Consider the following 19176-nt stretch of genomic DNA (forward strand, 5'->3'; position numbering starts at 1 on the left):
CCAGTGCTGTGAGAAAGCCTGAAGAACTATCCAGATGAAATCAAAGGGAAAAGCCCTAAATGTACAGCAGCCCCACTGTGACACACTTATCATAGTCCGAGACAACTGACAGCTCCAAAACCTTCATTCCCTTATTATTCTGCATGTCCAACCCTTCCAGAACCACTACTGCTACTTCTTTGCAAATATTTTTAAATACAAACTTTACATTTTACTTTAAATTTCTTCTTCCAGCTCATGAAAAATGCAGCTACAGCAACAAACTCCTTGTCACCACCTTCAAAGCCCATGGACATGCTTACAACTTCTCCAGTTCTTCCTTCCTGTCATTTTACCCCCATGGCTGCCATTTTAAGGCAACTGTGTTAACTGTCTATGTGTGTCTCAGTGTTAAAGCACGCTTCTCCCCAGATTTATCACTAAAGCCACATCTGTACTAAGACACAACATAAATAAATTAGCAACAATTAGGCTAAGGGTGGAAGATTACTGTCTGTTTGTTCTAGCACCTATGAATAATGAAGTTAATATTCATTGAATGTAATATGTATATAAAACAGCAGCCCTCATATTTCTAGGATGCAACATTTTTCAACATGAAACCTTATCTTCTAATCTCTACTGCAACACAGTCCCACCACAGCTGTAATCGTCAGACTAAAGAGAAATGTAAAAAAGAAAAGTCACAGAATTTATAACATTGATTAAAATTCCACATTAGGCATCAGAAAAAATAAACATGTAAGAGGATATTAGGTGATCTTGACAGAAGAAACATATCAAAAAAAACAGAAGAAAGATTAAGCCTATGGAATATGAGAAGTAACTTTAAAAAAATTCTCCAGAAACATAAAACTCATTATGTATTCTCAGTACAATAAACTGTCTTCCGTAACAATAAAAAAAATAGTGTTGATAATGGAGAATTCCATTATAAGATTAAATAGCATATGGACAAAAAAAAAAAAGGAACGACAAAGATCTTCCAGAGGCATTCAACATGCATGAATTACAAGTGGTCACCACTCTGAGCTAAAGGCAGGAAACATACTTCAAAAGGGAAAAAAAAATCCAAAAAAGGAGAAGACAAAAAGACAAAGTTTTCTCTATGACATTCAGTAATGCCAAAGCACAGAATGAGTTGCTATTCTCTGTGGCTAGGAGAAAGACCACTGTGTTAAAAGATCCTCCTCACATTTTATTTAGATTACCTCTCTTTCACATTCACAATGAAGTCAATAAAATTGAAGGAAAGCAGCATCAGGGCTAGTTTATATGTAATAACATTGTACTATCTATATTGCTGCACAGTACCCTCTCTGTTTAGACCTGCAACAAGAAGAGATTTTTAGATGAGCATTCTAACAGAATAAAAAATGCTCTACAATGATCAGAAAACTTTGCTATATTTGAAATCTTTGCTATCCTTTATTTTTTTAACTCATATTGGAGATTATCAGTGATTTTAAAACCTGCAGCTACATTCATATACAGCTGCAGCTTTTAAAATAACTGAGACAGAGAATATACACAAAGAATTGATGTCTGTGCATTATATTTTAGATCATATTTAAAGCACAATCATCAGCAGATAGTTTACTTACCTGGTACAGCATGATAGGTTCTATGCTGTATCCCAGTATATCAGCAAACTCCTTAGCAATAACTGTTTTGCCACAGCCCTAAAAAGTTAAAAAATAAGAACTAGATTACGTTCTAAGAAACATGGGGAAGGAGGGAGAAAAGAAATTTCAATTCTTACTTTTCCTCCAATTAAACACATATCTTTAACCATATGGGATTGCATCATTTCTGCCAACAGTTGATTATGGCTGGAAGTCCTTATGAAAGTATCTGATTGACTATGCTTTTTTAACAGCCCAGTCCCAGCTGGAACCTGTAAGGGAAAAAAAAAAAAAATCAAAATGCTAAATAAGCTATACTGTGATAACTCTAGGCTTTGTGTGGACTGGGTTACATTTCTCCAAAACTACTGTAATATTTTGCTGATGATTGTCATCCATCAAACTTAAATCTTTCTAAACTTAAATCTTTTTAAAAAACATTCAGTCATATAACTTCTAATAGACAACCTCCTCCACACCTCCTTTGCTCACTCTTCGTGAAAAAAAAAATAACAAAATGTCAACCGATTCAGTTACAGCATTGGGGTCCACAAAGAACTTGAGGCTGTTTGTGCTAAAGACAAAAATATAAAAATCACCAATATTTATTGCTCATCAGAGAAACACGGAAGAGAAAGAGCTATTTGTATTGTGAAAATATGAAGGAGCTACTTTAACCATAACTTTGGAAAGTTTCAATCATTCCCCACGTTAAAGCACTTCCTCTTCTAGTCTGGGAGTCTTTGCAGTTCCATCTGCAAACTCGTTATGCCCTCCTGTTCCCACAGAGACATTCTTCAGACCTATTTTCAGAAGGTATCACCTACAGGTCAAACAAAAGCAAAAACCTTCACCTCAAAAAAAGAGTTGAATTAGGTCCCTACAGACTCAGCTTTTTCTGACAGATTCCCATTTGCCGCTGTTCCCCTTTTCACTTTGTCACTGTACAAACTCTCTGAGGATATTCCTCACCAATGTTAATATGAACTCTCTTTGACTCCCACTAATTCACCTTCTTTACAGACTCTCCAAATTCAGCATTAACTTCAAATTCTCAGATCAGCATCTGTTTCCTGAATAAGACCTTATTTCACCACCTAGCAGGTCATAAACTTCATTGGAAGAAACTCAAACTAATAATATTTGATGTGATTACTTTTGTTCCATTTTCCCAACATCCTGTGTCGGAACATTACCAAGCACTCATTAGATTTTATTTGAAGTGTAGACAAAGACAGACTATTGTTTTTATTAAAAGAAAAAGGGAAAGCAGCACCGAGAGCTTCATAAGTACTCTCTGTTATTCTAATCCAATAAAAAAATATGAAATTTAGAGCCTTTTCTTTCATCCATTCTTTAGCATTTCTTTTAACACAAGAAACTTAAATGAATCACATGTAGGAAAGTATGAGTTTATCTAGAAAGAAAATCTTGTGTATCCACAATCCAATATTCCGGTATCTAAATGCTTTTTAATAAATATCATGTGTTACTCTCCCAAAAAATATCGAGTGCAAATGTGTTTTAGTATCAAGTGTGTCAAATTCTTGATGAGATGAAAACAAGTTAATGATATCTAAAAACATATATAGTTTGATGAATATATAAATTCATACCTGGAACGTTACTTCTTTTTCACCAATCTGGACAGTTACATCAGCCTTGAACGGTTTGTCTCCATGTACACATTCTACTTTCGTAATCCTTCTGGGAAGCAAGTGGCTTTCTGAATCCTGAAGCTCAAAACGCTGTAGAATTAGGGGGTGGGGGAAATTAATTATTCAATACAGATTTCTGTTTTTTAAAATTGTTCCTTCTGAAAACAAGGCCAGAAGTATATTCAAGATTAATTGCTTGTGAAGTCCTAAATCCTTTTACTTTACTTCAACTTTTACTTCACATACCTGTGTCCACGTTCTTGATGGACTATAAATTTTACATTTAAAACCAAAGCAAAAAGTTTGTATACCATCTACTTATTCTGATTGTAGTGACAGATGTAAAGTGAAAATGTCATATGGTGACTTTGCCAAGTCTTAGCCTGACAGACCAAAATAATAAGAGAAACAGATGATAGCCTTTAGCATGTGTAATAATAGAGCACCTATCTCTGCAGGTCATTTTAACCAATTGCAGATTTAAACATCTGGCTACCAATAAAAATAACCATCAAACATTATGTTTACTTAGCTCCACAGCCTTATCATACAATGAAAATTGAGGACAACCTGTACAAATTAAGCCTTCAGCATGTTCTGGGTATATCAAGGACAAAAACCGGGACATTTGTCTTCCCAATCCTCTTTTGAGCATTATAGTCTCTATTTTACGCTGTATATAGAAAGTATGAAAGCCATTTAAAAAAATCCTGTAAAAAGTCTATTTTGTTGGGGAAGAGAGAGTCATAACAGGGGGGTTCACGCACAAAAAAGCCACTAACTGAAATTACTGAAGTCACAGAATCACCTAGGTTGGAAAGGACCTTGAAGATCATAGTCCAACCATTAACCTAACACTGACAGTTCCCAACTACACCATATCCCTCAGTGCTATGTCGACCCGACTCTTAAACACCTCCAGGGATGGGGACTCCACCACCTCCCTGTGCAGCCCATTCCAACGCCTAACAACCCGTTCTGTAAAGAAATACTTCCTAATAAGTCACAGAGCTATTTTATTCAACAGTGGCAAAGCTGAGTAAACAAGAGAAAAAGAAGTATTATCTAACTCCTTAGATTTTTTAGAAAAAAGATTTTTTTAAAACAGAAGTCACTAATGTAAAATAATTTTTAAAAGGCCTGCAGTTTTATTACTACCAGGATTCACAGCACCACCTACTAAAGTTTAGAAAGAAAACTGAGATGGATTCATACAAATGCTTTGGCTCATCATCTCTTTGTAAATTCCCTTTCTGGAACAAGAGCCTACAAAAATGTCATGTTTAAACATGAATTTAAGATAAATGTGTTTTAGTAAAGGGCTGCACCAAATTATATTCTTATTGTAACAGCTGAGCCTACTTCAGATACCATTAGATGTTTAAACAACAAGAGAGGACAGGAATGCCTACTGAGTAGTATCTCAGACGATGATTCTAAGAAAAGCTCCAACTATGATTCTGTGAAATGAGCTACAGATGTTCTCACTCTTATGTTCATTAGTAAATTGTAATGTTCTTACTAAGTTAACGGCACTTTGGATAGGGCCAAAGCTGCTCATACACAAAATTGCAAACTGCTTATACGCTAAAATCCGTTAATCAGATACCAACAAAAGAAAGTAACTGTGAGCAAGCAAGAAGATTATTTGGACCAGCAGCCTCTGTACCAAACAAGGAAGATTTGGAGATAGCAGCAGCAGACCTCGTACACAAAGCTCTTGTTTCTAAGGTATTTTTTGTTTGGGATTTTTGTGGGTTTTTTTTCTTTTCTTGAGATGTTGTTGAGAGTTCTGCAGCTAGCCTCTTAGACCCTAAATTAGGACAGTGAAAGAGGACTATCTACCTCTGTGCAGATCGTTACTGAATTTATATAACTTGAATTCATGTAACTGAATTTGTACAATTTTAATTCATCACATGTAATCATGGAGATGCTGCTGAACTGTAGTAATTAAACAATATGTAATGCAGCAATTAAACAAGATGCCACACTTCTACCCGGACAGAAGCAACAAACAAAACTATTTGTGGCTTTCAGAGTAAGACAGATCTCTCTGATACAGTTCTTCATTTAGAATTATGATAGCTAGATATGTAATCAGAGAGTGGCATGAAATGAATGTACAACACATTCAGCATGCTTCTGCCTGAGCCAGAAGTTGATAGCTACAAAGGAAAAATAGTTGTGGCTTGGGAAGGACAACTATTGAGCACATTCAGTATCAGAAAATTTGGGAGATACTTAGTGAGTCAGAAGTGGGCAGCATCATTGCCTCAGACATAAGAGAAAAAAGAAAAGACTAGCCACCAAAAATAAGGGAAGTGGTTTGGCAGTCCATAATCATCAGGCCATATTCTGCATGCCTAGAAACATGTGAGAAAAGGCAAACTGTAAAAATCAGAAAAAGGAAGAAGAGGAATTCTGACCACTTCAAAGTATCTAATAATCAGTAATATCTCAGCATGGAAACTGCAAAGAATACAGTGGTGACCCAGCTGGTCAAAGGAACAGAGAGCTTAAATGAGGCATATTTGCAGATAACCCCTATGCTGAACCCACAAGATAGCTAAGCTCTCCAAAAGAGGCTTGCAAAGGCAACTGATGTTTCTTGAAGATTCTCTGCATGGGAAGGAAAGAGAATATTTCAAGGAACAAGAGGGCTGAACTGTTTTCACAGGAAGCAAAATACGAACTGCAAGTACAAGACAGGATAGACAGATGAAGTCTGAAGGACAGATTCCAGTACAATGTATGTATTGGCACTAAGAGCATTCATTAATGCAAAACCCCAAAGATTATAGATTACTTTGGGGGGAATAAAAGAGAAACAAATCTTTTCTTAGACCAAGATTTGCAACAGAAATATCCTAGAAGTGAAGAGAGTTGTCTAGACAAGACAGAAGATTCCAGTTTTCTGAACTATTAGCCCACTCTCTATGAGAGTGCTATGTAGTCTGAAGATGCCCTACTACGAGGCAGGGAAACAGTTTTTGAGGGGGAGGCCAGGTGAGATTAAAGATTATGCAAAAATAAGTCAAAGGGAACAAACAAGCTTTTATTTGATATAAGATGAAGACAGTAAACACAAATAATCAAGGCATGAAAAGAATGAAAAAATTCTAGAAGGGTCTTAGAGCAAAGTTAAACACTTGGATAGTAGGCTGAAAGGGACTTGCTCATCTATTAAGACAAATCTGACCTATATGTTGTTTCTAAAATCTGATGGGAAGATTCTCTTGATTAGAAGGTTAAAAAAATGCATGTTTCCAACACTGAGAAAAAACCCAGCACACAAAAGGTATGTGAGAATTAAGAATCTGAAGTAAAATCCTAAAAGCTTATGGAACAATGAATAAGTATAGAATAGTTGGAGTCTCTTATGAGCCACCAAACTCAGCCTAAATGAAGATGTCCAGTTTTATAAATGCCTATCGACGGGATACAGGAAAGAAAACTTCAATACTGTGGGAGATATCATATGTGCTTAAGCTTATTGTTTGGGAATGTTAAACTGGAAGCTGTTTTCCTGGAAAGCAGTGGTTTCTCTATATCTAAATCTTCTAGAGAAAAAGCTTAAATAAATTTTTACTTAATTTTTTGCAATCATATTTCAAATGTTCATTTGTCAGTCAAAATAATTTGTCATGACAGTATTTCATGTAGGTACAGAATAATTTTAAAGGCCAAAATTCAAACCAACTCATATTTTCCTTTGCAAGATCTTCTAAATTTAAGATCCGCTTTAAGAATCAGAACAGAAATTGATAGTTTCCAAAGTGCAGAAACTTCAAATAATGGTACACAAAGGTACATCATTCTCAAGTTTATTTTGGTACTTATGTCCTGTCTGTTGCAAGCTGATGAACTAGTGAGTGTGGCAAACTGTAGCCCTTGTACGAATGTTCTGTATGATAAACAGCTCTCCAGATCACTGCTGATGCTGGATTAGTTTGCAATTCATAAACACTTTTTTCGATGCTAACTAGTGTGATGCAAGGAATCACATTTGTATCAAATGAAAAAGTTTGTTGATACAGAGAGTGAAGCCTGAGAGGCTTTACCTCCAACTAGATCTACTCAACAAGATATTTGCATTTCAATGCATCTTTGCACATCCAAGGGTAACACCGTAAGGAACTGCTTCCACTCACAGGGAAGGTGTAAATCAGTATTTCATATGGAGAATAAGGAATGTAAGTAATACCTAGGTCTTGGTAGAGTCTCAGTGACGAAGGAGGCACATAAGGAAAAGATTTACCCAAGTTGAAGATAATGTTTGGGAAGACAGTGCCTGAAGAATATGATCTCAGAGAGAATATGCACAGGGTCTAAACAGCTGCCAAAACTAGCTGTTTAGCCTAACTGCTGGCTACCTCACTTCTCAGCTCTGACAGCTGACTGGAAGGGAAGACATCCTGAAATTAAGAAATGTTTTCAGCTAGATTACTACTTCCCCGTATCTGTCTCTAAGTCTGATGCCTAAACTTTACTTTTTATTATATGGAATTTTTTTAAATTTTCTTTAAATGTTAGCTGATGTTAAGAAGTGATTCAATTCACACAAACTAACCCATCAACTGCAAATACACTTCAAGTATTTATTTTTTCAACTCTCAATACCTCCCAGTTAAGATTAGTATTTCCTAACTGCATTCTGTTACACTGAGAGAAGTATTCAGTGGCAAATATTAGCTGGACACTCTTTGGAAACCTGCAGGAAGGCAGAGTAAGAATCACCTTGCTTCTGCTAGACTCCTCTCTCTCACATTTCTTATGGAATGGGAAAAAAATAATTTCTTATCCATATTTAATATAGTTCTGGCACTGCTATTACTATAATGTCATTATAAACAGAAGTTCCTCAGTACAACCAGTTATTTTCTGTATTTCTGAAGGTTTATTGCTTAACAAGATTTGTTGTGTGCAAATAGAATAAAATTCCAAACAAGATTATAGGTACCTGTTGACATAATGGGACAAGTTCATATAAGTAGTGATGAGGAAGGGTATCAAAAAAAAGGAAAATTAACACAGAAAAATGTAAATGATAAGGAGGTATTTAGAAGTAGATGATCATTGAGAAAGAAGATTTTTACCGGTCAAATCAACCTGTCTTACACAGGAAGAAAAAGCATGCACAACAATAAAATTAAATAAAAGAAGTGCAAAACAGAGGAAACTGAACGTAAAGACGTTTACCATCCATAACCAATAGCGGAAACAAAATGACACAAAGGATTTAAAATAAAGGCATATTAAGAACAGAAGTGGCTGTTACTGCTCTGCTAACAGATACGAGTCTGTATTTCCACCCAGACCATGGTTTTACAGGCAACTTCTATCACCCACACATGTGGTGGAAGGGCACCACAGTGTGACACAATCAATCTAGATTTCTGAGGCTGCCTGGAATAACATCTCAACACAGGCACTACACTGGCTAGGCAGGGGTGATGCACAGACAGCTCCTGCTATTCACAAACAAGGAGCAATTGGTTGTAGATGTGGGAATCAACGTCAGCTTTGGCTGTAGCAACCATGAAATAATGGAGTTCAAAATCCTGAGGGGGAGTGATGAAGGCAAGTAACATCAACTACAGATTCTAGATTTCAGGCCAGATTGGCTTATTCAGAGAAGAGGTAGGTAGGACCCCACAGGAGATAGCTTTGAAGGTTCATGAAAGCTAGCAGGTTATTAAGGACAACCTCCTTCAAATGGAAGGACTGTCCATCCCAAAACACAGGAAGACAACCAGCCTGGTTGAACAGGGAATACAGGACTGAGCTCCAATGCAAAAAGGCCATGTATGGGAAGTGTCAGCAGCAACGGGCTACAAACATTTCCCTGACATGTAGGCTTGGTTTTAGGAAAAACAAAAATTCACTAGCTACAAAGTTGGTTATTTCTAAATATGCATGTACAAATAACCTCTAATTTTCAGGACTGAAAGATCTGTGTAAGATGCTCTAGGTTGCAAACACTAATTTTCAACAACATACGTAACTCCAACATATTCAAAGATGAAAGAAAGCTGGCACTGTGATGAAGTTCTAAAAGGATAAATGGGATAACCAAGCATAATTATAAGCTTTATAAGCTATTATTAAGCATAGACAAAACAACAAAACAGATCAACAACAAGTGGCTAACACAGACCAAAACTAGAGACTAATATAATCTATAAACATACTATACTGAGTGTATTTTGTGCATGTGGTCTCTATTGTCATTTTAGTATCTCCTCTTAAAAGTCAAGTGCCAGAGGTATTTTTAAAGCATTTGACTACCTAAACCACAGAGTTTATTTCAAGTTAATTAACCACTTATATAACAAGGGTTTTTCTGTAGCCTTGAATGGAGGTCTGAATATTCTACAGACCATAGTGGTTTCACCTTTTACTATAATGAAACCTACTACCTTAGGAAGTCTGGGGTTTTTAAAACACCGCTTTAGCATCAGCAATAATGTAGCTGTTTAGTTTACTTAAGATTTCTTTTTTTTTTACAGAAGTAGCAATGTAACATTAGTCAGGGGAACTACTGTCATAATCCATAGCTCCCTGGTTTTACAATATATATGTGCAGTACTTACTTTTAACACATCTTTGACTGCAGTCCTGCCTTCCTTTCCAAGGAAAACATTATAGGGGTAAAGCCGATCAATAACATGCTGGACTGACATCATAGGAAAGGAATCCTAATTCAAATTAAAAAATACGAATTAAAAAGCTTATTTGCTCATTCTATCATCACCTATTAACCTGAAAATCCTATATAGCGCTGAACTTAAAATAAAACTGTAAGGGCAATATACAAATGACCACTACATGTAGTATTCAATTAAATGTTAAAACAGGCATTTCTCAGGTGCAATTCATTATAATATAAATGTCTAAAGTAGATTAGAAGAACTATGTCCTAAAAATTACTTTCCTGTGGATAAATGGAAACTAGTGACTGGCTCAGATACCTAAAGACATTTAAGGTTAGGAGAGACAAATCCCACCACAGGTAACTGAGTTTCATAGTACTACTAGAAAAGAATTTGATGAGAAATCTGTATTAAAATCATGATCTACTCATTCACAGCAATTTCTAGGATTTAATTTTTATTCTATTACATTGTACAGATTCTATTTAGCAAATCAATTCCTAGAAATTTCTGAACAGTTTGATCAAGACTGTTTTGTTTTGAAATGAGTTACTAAGTATGCTTGCACTTTCTACACAAAGTTGTGGGGTTTTTTTTATTATCTCCTTGTTAGTTTTAAGTACTCTTTTGTCAGTTGCTGCCTGAACTAGACAAAGAGTCAATTCTATTGCTGGTGTAATAGAGAAAGAAATGGAAGTGCCTTTATGAATACTCAAGAAACATACGTGTAAAGCCTTTCATAGTGGAAAAAAGTGTTTCAAAACCCCTAAAGCAATGCTTGATTGTTTTAAAAAAGACTTGCAAATTTTTAAGGACTACTTGTGTGTAAAACTAGTGAAAAAACATCAGTGGACTGGGACTACTTTTTTAAGCCTTCAAAGTAAGTAAAAAATAAGTAACATAATTAAAATAAAATCAACCAATTTTCAGATATGCACTTGGATTTACATAGGCATCCAACTGAAAGAAGAGTTGCTTAGAAATGAAATCAGGAGATGCATATTTTATGAAATGCATAATTCAATTCATACTTATAACCAGTAATACTATTTATAATGTTCCAGATTAAGAAAAGATCAGTAAAAATAAACCATTTAAGGCATTGTAGTAAATGTACCGCTTAAAGGATCAGGGAGGCCTTTATTGCATTTTAAAAGCCCTCTGTCTATGTATAAAGACATAACATATAATTTGTCTACATTATCTCAAATTAATAATAATTTCAATGGCATGTATGAAATTAGTCTCTTCATAACAGCACCCTATAAAAAATTCTCAGTTACAGCAGGCAGGAGTTTTCAGCCTAACAAATACATTTTGGGACTGTGAATCCATGATAGAAGATAAGGAACTAGTCATTATAATGCATTCCCTCCACGCTTTTAAAAGGTTAAATCAACCAAGCTAGAAGTAGAGGATGGCCGTGACCCAGAATGCGAAGGAAAAATGCTGTAGCTAGAATCACTGAGACCAGTCAGCTTAGAAAACCAAGTGATTAAAACTAATTCTAAAAGAAACAGTTCTTGTCTACCTAAAAAAGACACTGTCACACAATGATAACACTTCACATTCTGTAATGTAAAATAAAATGCTTCCTTCATTCCATAGTTTAGATAATAGCTTAGGGCTCATTTTCTCTCCATTACTCTGAAAGCCATCTGGCATTCATTTAAAAATAATTTTTCACTACAGGGCTCAAAGAATAAAAAGTTGCAATTTATTTTAAAATCCAACATGTATTTCTTCCTTAAAGCCCTCCAAATACTGTTTCATTTCTCTGAACTTGAATTTTAATCACTTCTTAACATCTGATATAGTACCACTAATTCAGAAAAAAATTATGTCTGTAAGTATCCAGCACAACTGATGGGACTGAGCACCACAGCAACACAATTGGTATGTTTTAATGTATATAATCCAATAAAATATGTAGAAGTAATCTGTCACTGCTAAGTACCATAGTAAAATGATTGCACAGGAGACACAACAGAGAATTATCTTAAGAGTCCTTTCTACAGACACCTGCACCTGGGAGAGTGGGTTTGAGAAGCTGTCCTGGTATTTTACCCTCCTGGGTTGACCACATCTGCCCGCATGTAAAAGGGTACCAACTCCTCTCTCTCTTTATACAGACCTCATCTCCCTGACTTCCTTCAGGAGGCACCTTCTGGTTTTCCTTTGACTTTTTCCCATGTAATTATAAAGTCCAAGGGACAAAAATCTGTCAGGGAAAGCAGAAAGACTGCCACAGCTTTAGTCCTGATCTGCCAGATCTGCAGCTGTGAACTCAGCAAGTGTACAGTTATATTTCCCTATAGACTGCAGCTGTCAGAAGTATTGCATCTTCAAGTGTGCACAACCTGCATCTTCAAATAACCCTCTATTTCTATGTTTATTCTAAATCCACCAGTCAACCCAAAGACCTAATGCAGGCTTCATCTCATACAACTTAACTGTCTCCTATACCCACATTTGAATAGTTGTTTCGGGTCCTTTTAGGTGTCAATGGAGAGTAATATGTGTCTTTGTAATGCAATCTATCTGATTTACATGTATACCATTAAATCAGCACTTCTAGGTTGTGATTTTTATTTCTCTCCACTGACTACCTCAGTGTCATCAGGTAAACTATAGGTAACCCTGAAGCCAGCTAAAATGATTTAGCAGAATAAAACCCATTGTTTTGAGCACTAAGATACATTTAATCACATCACAAATCTTGTGTTATGCCATACTTTGTCCTTCAGTATTACGCTACATACTTGGTTAAAGTATTATCCAGAGATATCTGACTGGGGCTTTTCTCCCTCAAACCATCCTTAGTCTTTTCAGGTTTATTTTTCAAATATTCATGTTAATCGCTTTCTAACAACACGAACAATCCAGATCTAATTTTGAGAAATTTTAAGCCCATACAGTTTCACAGCACATGTGTATGCACATACCAAAATCTGAACGGCAGCCGATAAGCTGTCTAAAGGAAAATCTGGAAGTCCCAATGTAGAAGATTCTTGAGAGCAGAGAGTTGTAGCAAAAGACAGGAGCTGAGAAATTCTGCATAGGAAAAAGTAATTACAGAGTTTTATACATGCTATCTATATTTAAAATACTAAAGCCTAAAATGTTAAATACCGTATAAGATGCTGAAACTATTTCTGAGTGCAAATAAGCAAGGTGTGATTGAAGTTCTAAAGCATTAAGGATTCATTATACGAAGGCTGCATATGAAAAGCTGTGTGAGCATACACCCACACATATTAAAAATCTTCTTCAGTTCTGGTCTCTATGCAGTGATAGAAGATACAAAAATAGCAAGGAATCCTGAAAGGACATCGCTTTTCTTCATTCATTCCATTATTTTTTTTTAATTATGAAAAATTACCTCTCTGTGGAAATGTTTGATCCAATTGAATATAATAGCTGAAGATGGTCCTGAAAATAGAACATATAATCACAGAGTAAATTAATTTTGGGATCGTACTGTGGGTCACAGCTCATGATCTATGAGGCATTTTCTATTTTTCCCTCTAATTCAGACATGAGGAGTCTACTTGCTCCTTGATACAAAATTAATTTTATTTAAAAAAAATATTACCAAATCTTTCTTTTAGGGTTATACTGTTTTACAGAAGTTATTTTTCTGCTGCAGCATTGCCTGGCAACTCTAAGACTGCTTTTCAGGAATTTATTAGGCCCCAGTATGAAAAATACCCTTTAAGATACATTTATTACTCAAGGATTCTTTTCAGAGGTAAGTAAAACATAACGTCAAAATATTACCTCTACTCAGTACAGATAATCCAACTCTTCTGCTTCTTACCTTAAAGGGCAGATGATAAACATCTCTAGCTTGAAATCGAGAGCGAAGGGGTGGGTCCAAAGGGTTACCAGAGTATTTAGGTACTGGCAGGCCCAATGCTATCACTCGAAAATCTTCGCTAACCCGAACAATCTTCCATGCATCTAACTCTGATTTTGTATGATCCTAAATTAATTAAAATAAAGCAAGAAGAAGAAAAAATAACATTATAGCGTTAAAAACTCGTGACAACTAAGCTGTAGATTGACTAACAGCCCTGGTCCTTCAACCTAAATGTGGTAATGTTCTCATCTTTCATTCACGGGGGCTAGGCTAGAACTAGTCAAATTTGTGGATGGTAAAAGCAAGTTTTTTCAAAATGAACATAGACAGAAGGCTTGATTAGGTGCAGCTTTCAGGCCTGTAGCAATTTGACTGAAGACCCCACAGATGGTCAAATTTGAAAAGGTATCATTACAACACTGTTTTCACAAAGAACAGAAAATAAACAGACCACAAAAGTTATTTTATTCTAAATCATTAGAATTGGATTACCATGAGCAAGTTTTCTTCTTTATTCACCTCTTATAACTTTAAAGGGGACTAAAATCTGCATTTAAGAAGTTTCATTTACAAATTATCATAAGCAATAACACAAAAGTAGACTCCATGAGGACATTAAATGCTGTATTTCACTTTTGGTCATGCAAAAGATTCACTGCATAAAAAAAAATGTTGTCTTTAGTTTTCCCAGATCACAGTTAAGTCTTCCTTGAAATCATACACGAGTACATTTCCTGCAGACCTAGATGTACAGAAATTATTCACACAGGAGAAGAGAAAATGAACATTAGCTTATATAATATTCCCCAAACAACAAAACAACAGTATTAGATTTAGTATTGTAGCAAGAGATTTATTTAATTCATATACTATTAGCAGTGTGCCTGAGGCACTCATTTTGAAACATTTTATCATTAGAAAGTGTTAAAAAGGAAAAAAAAGGAAAGAGGAAGATGCTTTGCATGATTGCAAACTTACTGTCTAAGTTTGAATTTTCATTTTCAGTCTTTAAATACAATTACATTTTAAAAGCTTACTTTTAAAATATAATAATAATGCTTTCAACAACTGCATCTACTAATTAAATATCATTAAAATGCTTTTGGAAAAGGCATGGGTTAGAAGAATTTTAACCACAGATGAGAGGCATAAGAAATAATGATATATAGAAATCCACTACAATACTTCACCATAGTTGGCAACTTCATACAATTGGGATCAAGGACAGAAGGTTTATTGCAGATTTCCCTCCTGTTCCACATGGGCCTGAATTCTATACCTAACCACAGTTAGGTATGACAGACAGAAACATGAGCAAGCAGGTGTCAGACTGAAAGACTGAAAGGTATGTGATCAGAAAGTACAGTACATGAAAGTAAGATGCAGAATACTGCTGAAAACTGACAAAATTTACTGAGGTCCCCAAAAGCCTGAAAAGTATCCACTCATATTTAAGCAGTAGGACTCAAAACTGCCAAAAAAGGGAAATGGTTAAAGTAGCAATGGCAGCAGACACTAAAATCCCATTTCCTATCAAAAGAAAATTCTCTATTTCCTATAACTTAGATTGGCTGCTTACATACACTTTTGTAAATGAAAAGCAAGACAGCACTGATGAACATAGTGTCACTCATCTTGACCTAATTTTTTTGGTATCCTAACATTTTAAAAGCTTAGCAACAAGACTATTGCAATGTTGAAGCATTATCTGAACTTCATAAGAAGAATTTCAACTTAAATATCTTTTCACAAGTATATTTTAGTTACTCTCACATTCTGGCTTTCACATTTTAGAAACATACAGGTTTCATACAAGATTAACATGGACTACTCTTTTTTCATGTGGACAGACAAGATACAGATGAAAACTTTTTGTTGTTGTTGTCAGCAGTAGTTTGGCTTCTTGCATAACTTCACCCTGCCTATTTTATCCTATGTAATATCCCATTAAAAACCCACAGAAATCTTGGTGAGATTTTCCTCATTGGACTCATAAGTACTCTCCCCTTCATAATGGTATTCCAGCACTACCAAGAACAGGGAAAAAAAAAGGAAAATCCAAACAGCATTTCCATACCTGCAGAAGTTTGTCATAACGCTCTGCAGACATGAGAAAACGACCATCTTCAAGCTGCATTTCCCTATTCTCCAGCAAATTGTTTAACACTGGCAGGACGTTCCGCTCAGCCTTCTCTAAACCTTCCAGCACAAGGATTCTGCCTTCAGTAGCTGCACGAACTGCACACTTTGAAAAAAACCAAAACAACCCAAATATTACAATAGAAATAAACATTACATATGTCATTAAATCCTGCTGAAAAAGAACCTTCAGATGCTTCCTAAAACAGTATTCTTTTCTGTAATAATCAGTAAGATTCACATCAGTAGTGATCAGGAAGAGTGACAGCTGACTGCCTTAACAGTGCTACACATTTGTGAGCTGGACTTTTTCTCCCAACGGAAGTATGTATTTTGTACCAACAGAATAAAATGTAAAACCTTGAAGACAATTTAGTGCATACCCAGAATATATTAATATGTGGCACCCTTTCTTTTTGATGTTGCAAAATATGTTTTATTTTCTGGTATTTTAGCACCATCTAACAATTCTGGGACAGCTATTTATAGAGAAAACATAAAATCAAGGTGGTTTTACATGTTTACAGTTGTATTAAAATATTTAGAAAAAAGTCTGGTATTCCTTCGGATTGGTCTGGTTATGCACCAGTGTAATTCATCCTCAGTACATTGCTTTAGTCTGATTAGAACATAAATCTACTGAAAGCAAACATGGATGACAAAAACAAAATAGTGCTATAAATAATCAGACATTAAAAAATGTGATAAAATTAAAAAGATTTAGAATTACATTCCCTCACTGAACATGGTCTTCTACAAAACTGGGAGAACTTTGTAGAGTAGGGCTGATGGTTGGACTCGATGATCCCAAGGGTCTTTTCCAACCTGAATGATTCTACGATTCTATGAAAACCAGAATAAAAATGTAGACATTAACTTGATAATCCTTTGGAGCCCTTGGGATAGAAAGCTACTTCTTTTCTATATTTAATTTTATTAGTTGTTTATATGTAGCTGTTTATTTAAGTGCATAATGTGGAGCCAAATGTAAAACTAAACTCCAGTGCTGGTAATACTGTGCAACTTTCTTGCAGTCAATGACATTCACTCAGGTAAATTAACTACACTTTCTATCAAATATTCACAATTACTATTCAGTAAAAGCCTCTAAAATTCAATGCATACTTGTCTACTTCCAGAAGTTTAATTGGATAATGACGGGGCAGGTTTAGGCACAGGCAACATTTAGAGGCACCAAAGAGTCTTCTTTTGCATTCCTATTACATTTCAAAACAATTTAGAGACAAGCACAGTTGCAAAGGGAGAACAAATGAAATCTCTTCTCTGCATGTCTCCTATAAACTCCTACGGAAGAACCTGTCATATAAAGCCAGATGGAAATTTCTGATGAATACAATAGATGCCAAAAATGAGGACAGAGAGAAAGAAGGAAGATACAAGAAAGAATAATGAGGAAGTACCAGAATAAAAAAAATAACAGGGCAAAAAAAGAATTACATATGAAAGCAGATGTATAAAAGACAAAAGCATAAGCATAAACTAGAAAGAACAGTTCAGCACAACAAATGAATTACTACATGGTACAAAGCATACAACAGAATCGGAGATCCATCTGAGAAGATAAAGACACAAAATGATAAGACTAACTAATTTAGATGCTTCTTACATACAGTTGAAGCATAAATAACTACTGGTAAATTAGCCATAATGTAAGCTTTTCATAACATTATTAAAATGGAAATAATTCCTGGCTCTAATCTGGATTCAAGCAAACATTACTGAAAAAAGGCACTCACAAATCCTGGTACACATCTCCATATCAAGTTCCCTCTCTGAAAGACATTCTGTATAACATTTTAATATCCAGCTTCATAATCACTATCTGAGGAACCTGGAACAATCCCATTAAACAAGTAATAGTCCTCAGATTATTTCTCTTCCACTGAATCGTCAATTCTTTCAAAAAGCAATCAGTATGTGAACTCATTTTTTTTTTTTTTTTTTTGTTAATTAAGGACATCATACTCTACTAACAAGCAATATAAAATTCCTCTCTCCTCATCCCATAAAATTTGTACAAAGGACAAATTTTGTACTAACATTCTTCTCTGGGAAGGTCACTGATCAAGTCAAAAATCTGCTCCAACTTTCTTGAATAGAAAACCCGAGTCTTCAGCAGTCAGTTCAATACCTGGCATGAACAAAATGCTATTTTGTCTAAACGCAGTTTGAAGAATACGCTTTAACAAACAATTTATTTGCCAAGTTGGTTGGATTCTGCATATTATAAGTCTATGAAAACTTTATGACTGAGTTTTACTAGCCAGAGGAAAATACACGTTATGTTCATATGGTTTCAAAATATTTTGAGTATCCATAGAATCTTGTTGACTCATGTTGAGACACACACACTATGGAAGAAGGCTTGCTGAAACAACAGGCTTCCAGTATCAATATAAATCTCTCTCCTGAACTTGTACATGAATGCAATCTGCTGTGGGGGTAGACAGCACATATCAGAAAGTATGTAACAATCATTAACTTCAAGAAAGAAGATGCTCTCCATTAACAGTGCAATCTTAAGAAGCAGCCTAGTACACTATGTTGCCTGCTGATCATCAGCTTATAGGATTCAAAATTTAAGTACAGAGTTTCTGGAGCTTGGAAACTATTTGAAGTTTTTATTCAAAATTCTATTGCTTACTACAATAATATTTCAAAAGACATGCTACAGATGGTCTTTGCCTACCTATATGTACCTTTTATAATCAGCTTCAGGAGTAGCTGAATGAATAACCATGGTTGTTCACTTCTTAATCAAAGACACCCCATAACAATGATAATACCACCACCACCTGGGTGCTAATTTACTCTGATCAGCTTTCTTCCAAATTGTGCTCCTCATATAACTTCAAAGCATATCTGAAATATTGGAAATCGTTCTCCAAAATTCAATGAAATAAATGCACAATTATCTACCTCTGAAGTTCTTGTGTTAAATAGCATAAAGTCTGCTCTTAAAACCAAAACAGCTACATATCTCTGGCTGAACTATGATATTTTTGCATTCTGGTTGGTAATGAGTAATAAGTTTTTGCAATAAGCTAGGCATACTACAAGGCATCCTCTGAATCATTATTTCAGTTTTATCTGTGTATTGATGGATTGGTATGGAAACTAAAGTGCATAAAAAAATCAGAGGAAGGAAAGTAAGTTCGCAATCTGTCACTGAAAATCATTTTAAAAAAATGCTTCCAAGAAACAAATCTTCATAA

The 19176-nt window shown here is 35.2% G+C and overlaps 1 protein-coding gene across 1 annotated transcript in view; it reads right to left on the reverse strand.

The window, feature by feature from the left end:
- The window catches only part of VWA8 (von Willebrand factor A domain containing 8), a 196396-nt gene that overhangs the window by 140007 nt on the left and 37213 nt on the right, over positions 1-19176 (reverse strand). The window contains exons 5-12 of the mRNA XM_074815604.1: positions 15879-16046; positions 13760-13924; positions 13322-13371; positions 12885-12993; positions 9880-9984; positions 3242-3373; positions 1763-1897; positions 1605-1682 (exon numbers count right to left, since the gene is read on the reverse strand). Of these exons, the coding sequence (XP_074671705.1) occupies positions 1605-1682; positions 1763-1897; positions 3242-3373; positions 9880-9984; positions 12885-12993; positions 13322-13371; positions 13760-13924; positions 15879-16046 (942 nt within the window). The remainder of the gene's footprint in view (positions 1-1604; positions 1683-1762; positions 1898-3241; positions 3374-9879; positions 9985-12884; positions 12994-13321; positions 13372-13759; positions 13925-15878; positions 16047-19176) is intronic.

The sequence above is a fragment of the Strix aluco genome, chromosome 2, assembly GCF_031877795.1.
Source record: "Strix aluco isolate bStrAlu1 chromosome 2, bStrAlu1.hap1, whole genome shotgun sequence".
Lineage (NCBI taxonomy): Eukaryota > Metazoa > Chordata > Aves > Strigiformes > Strigidae > Strix > Strix aluco.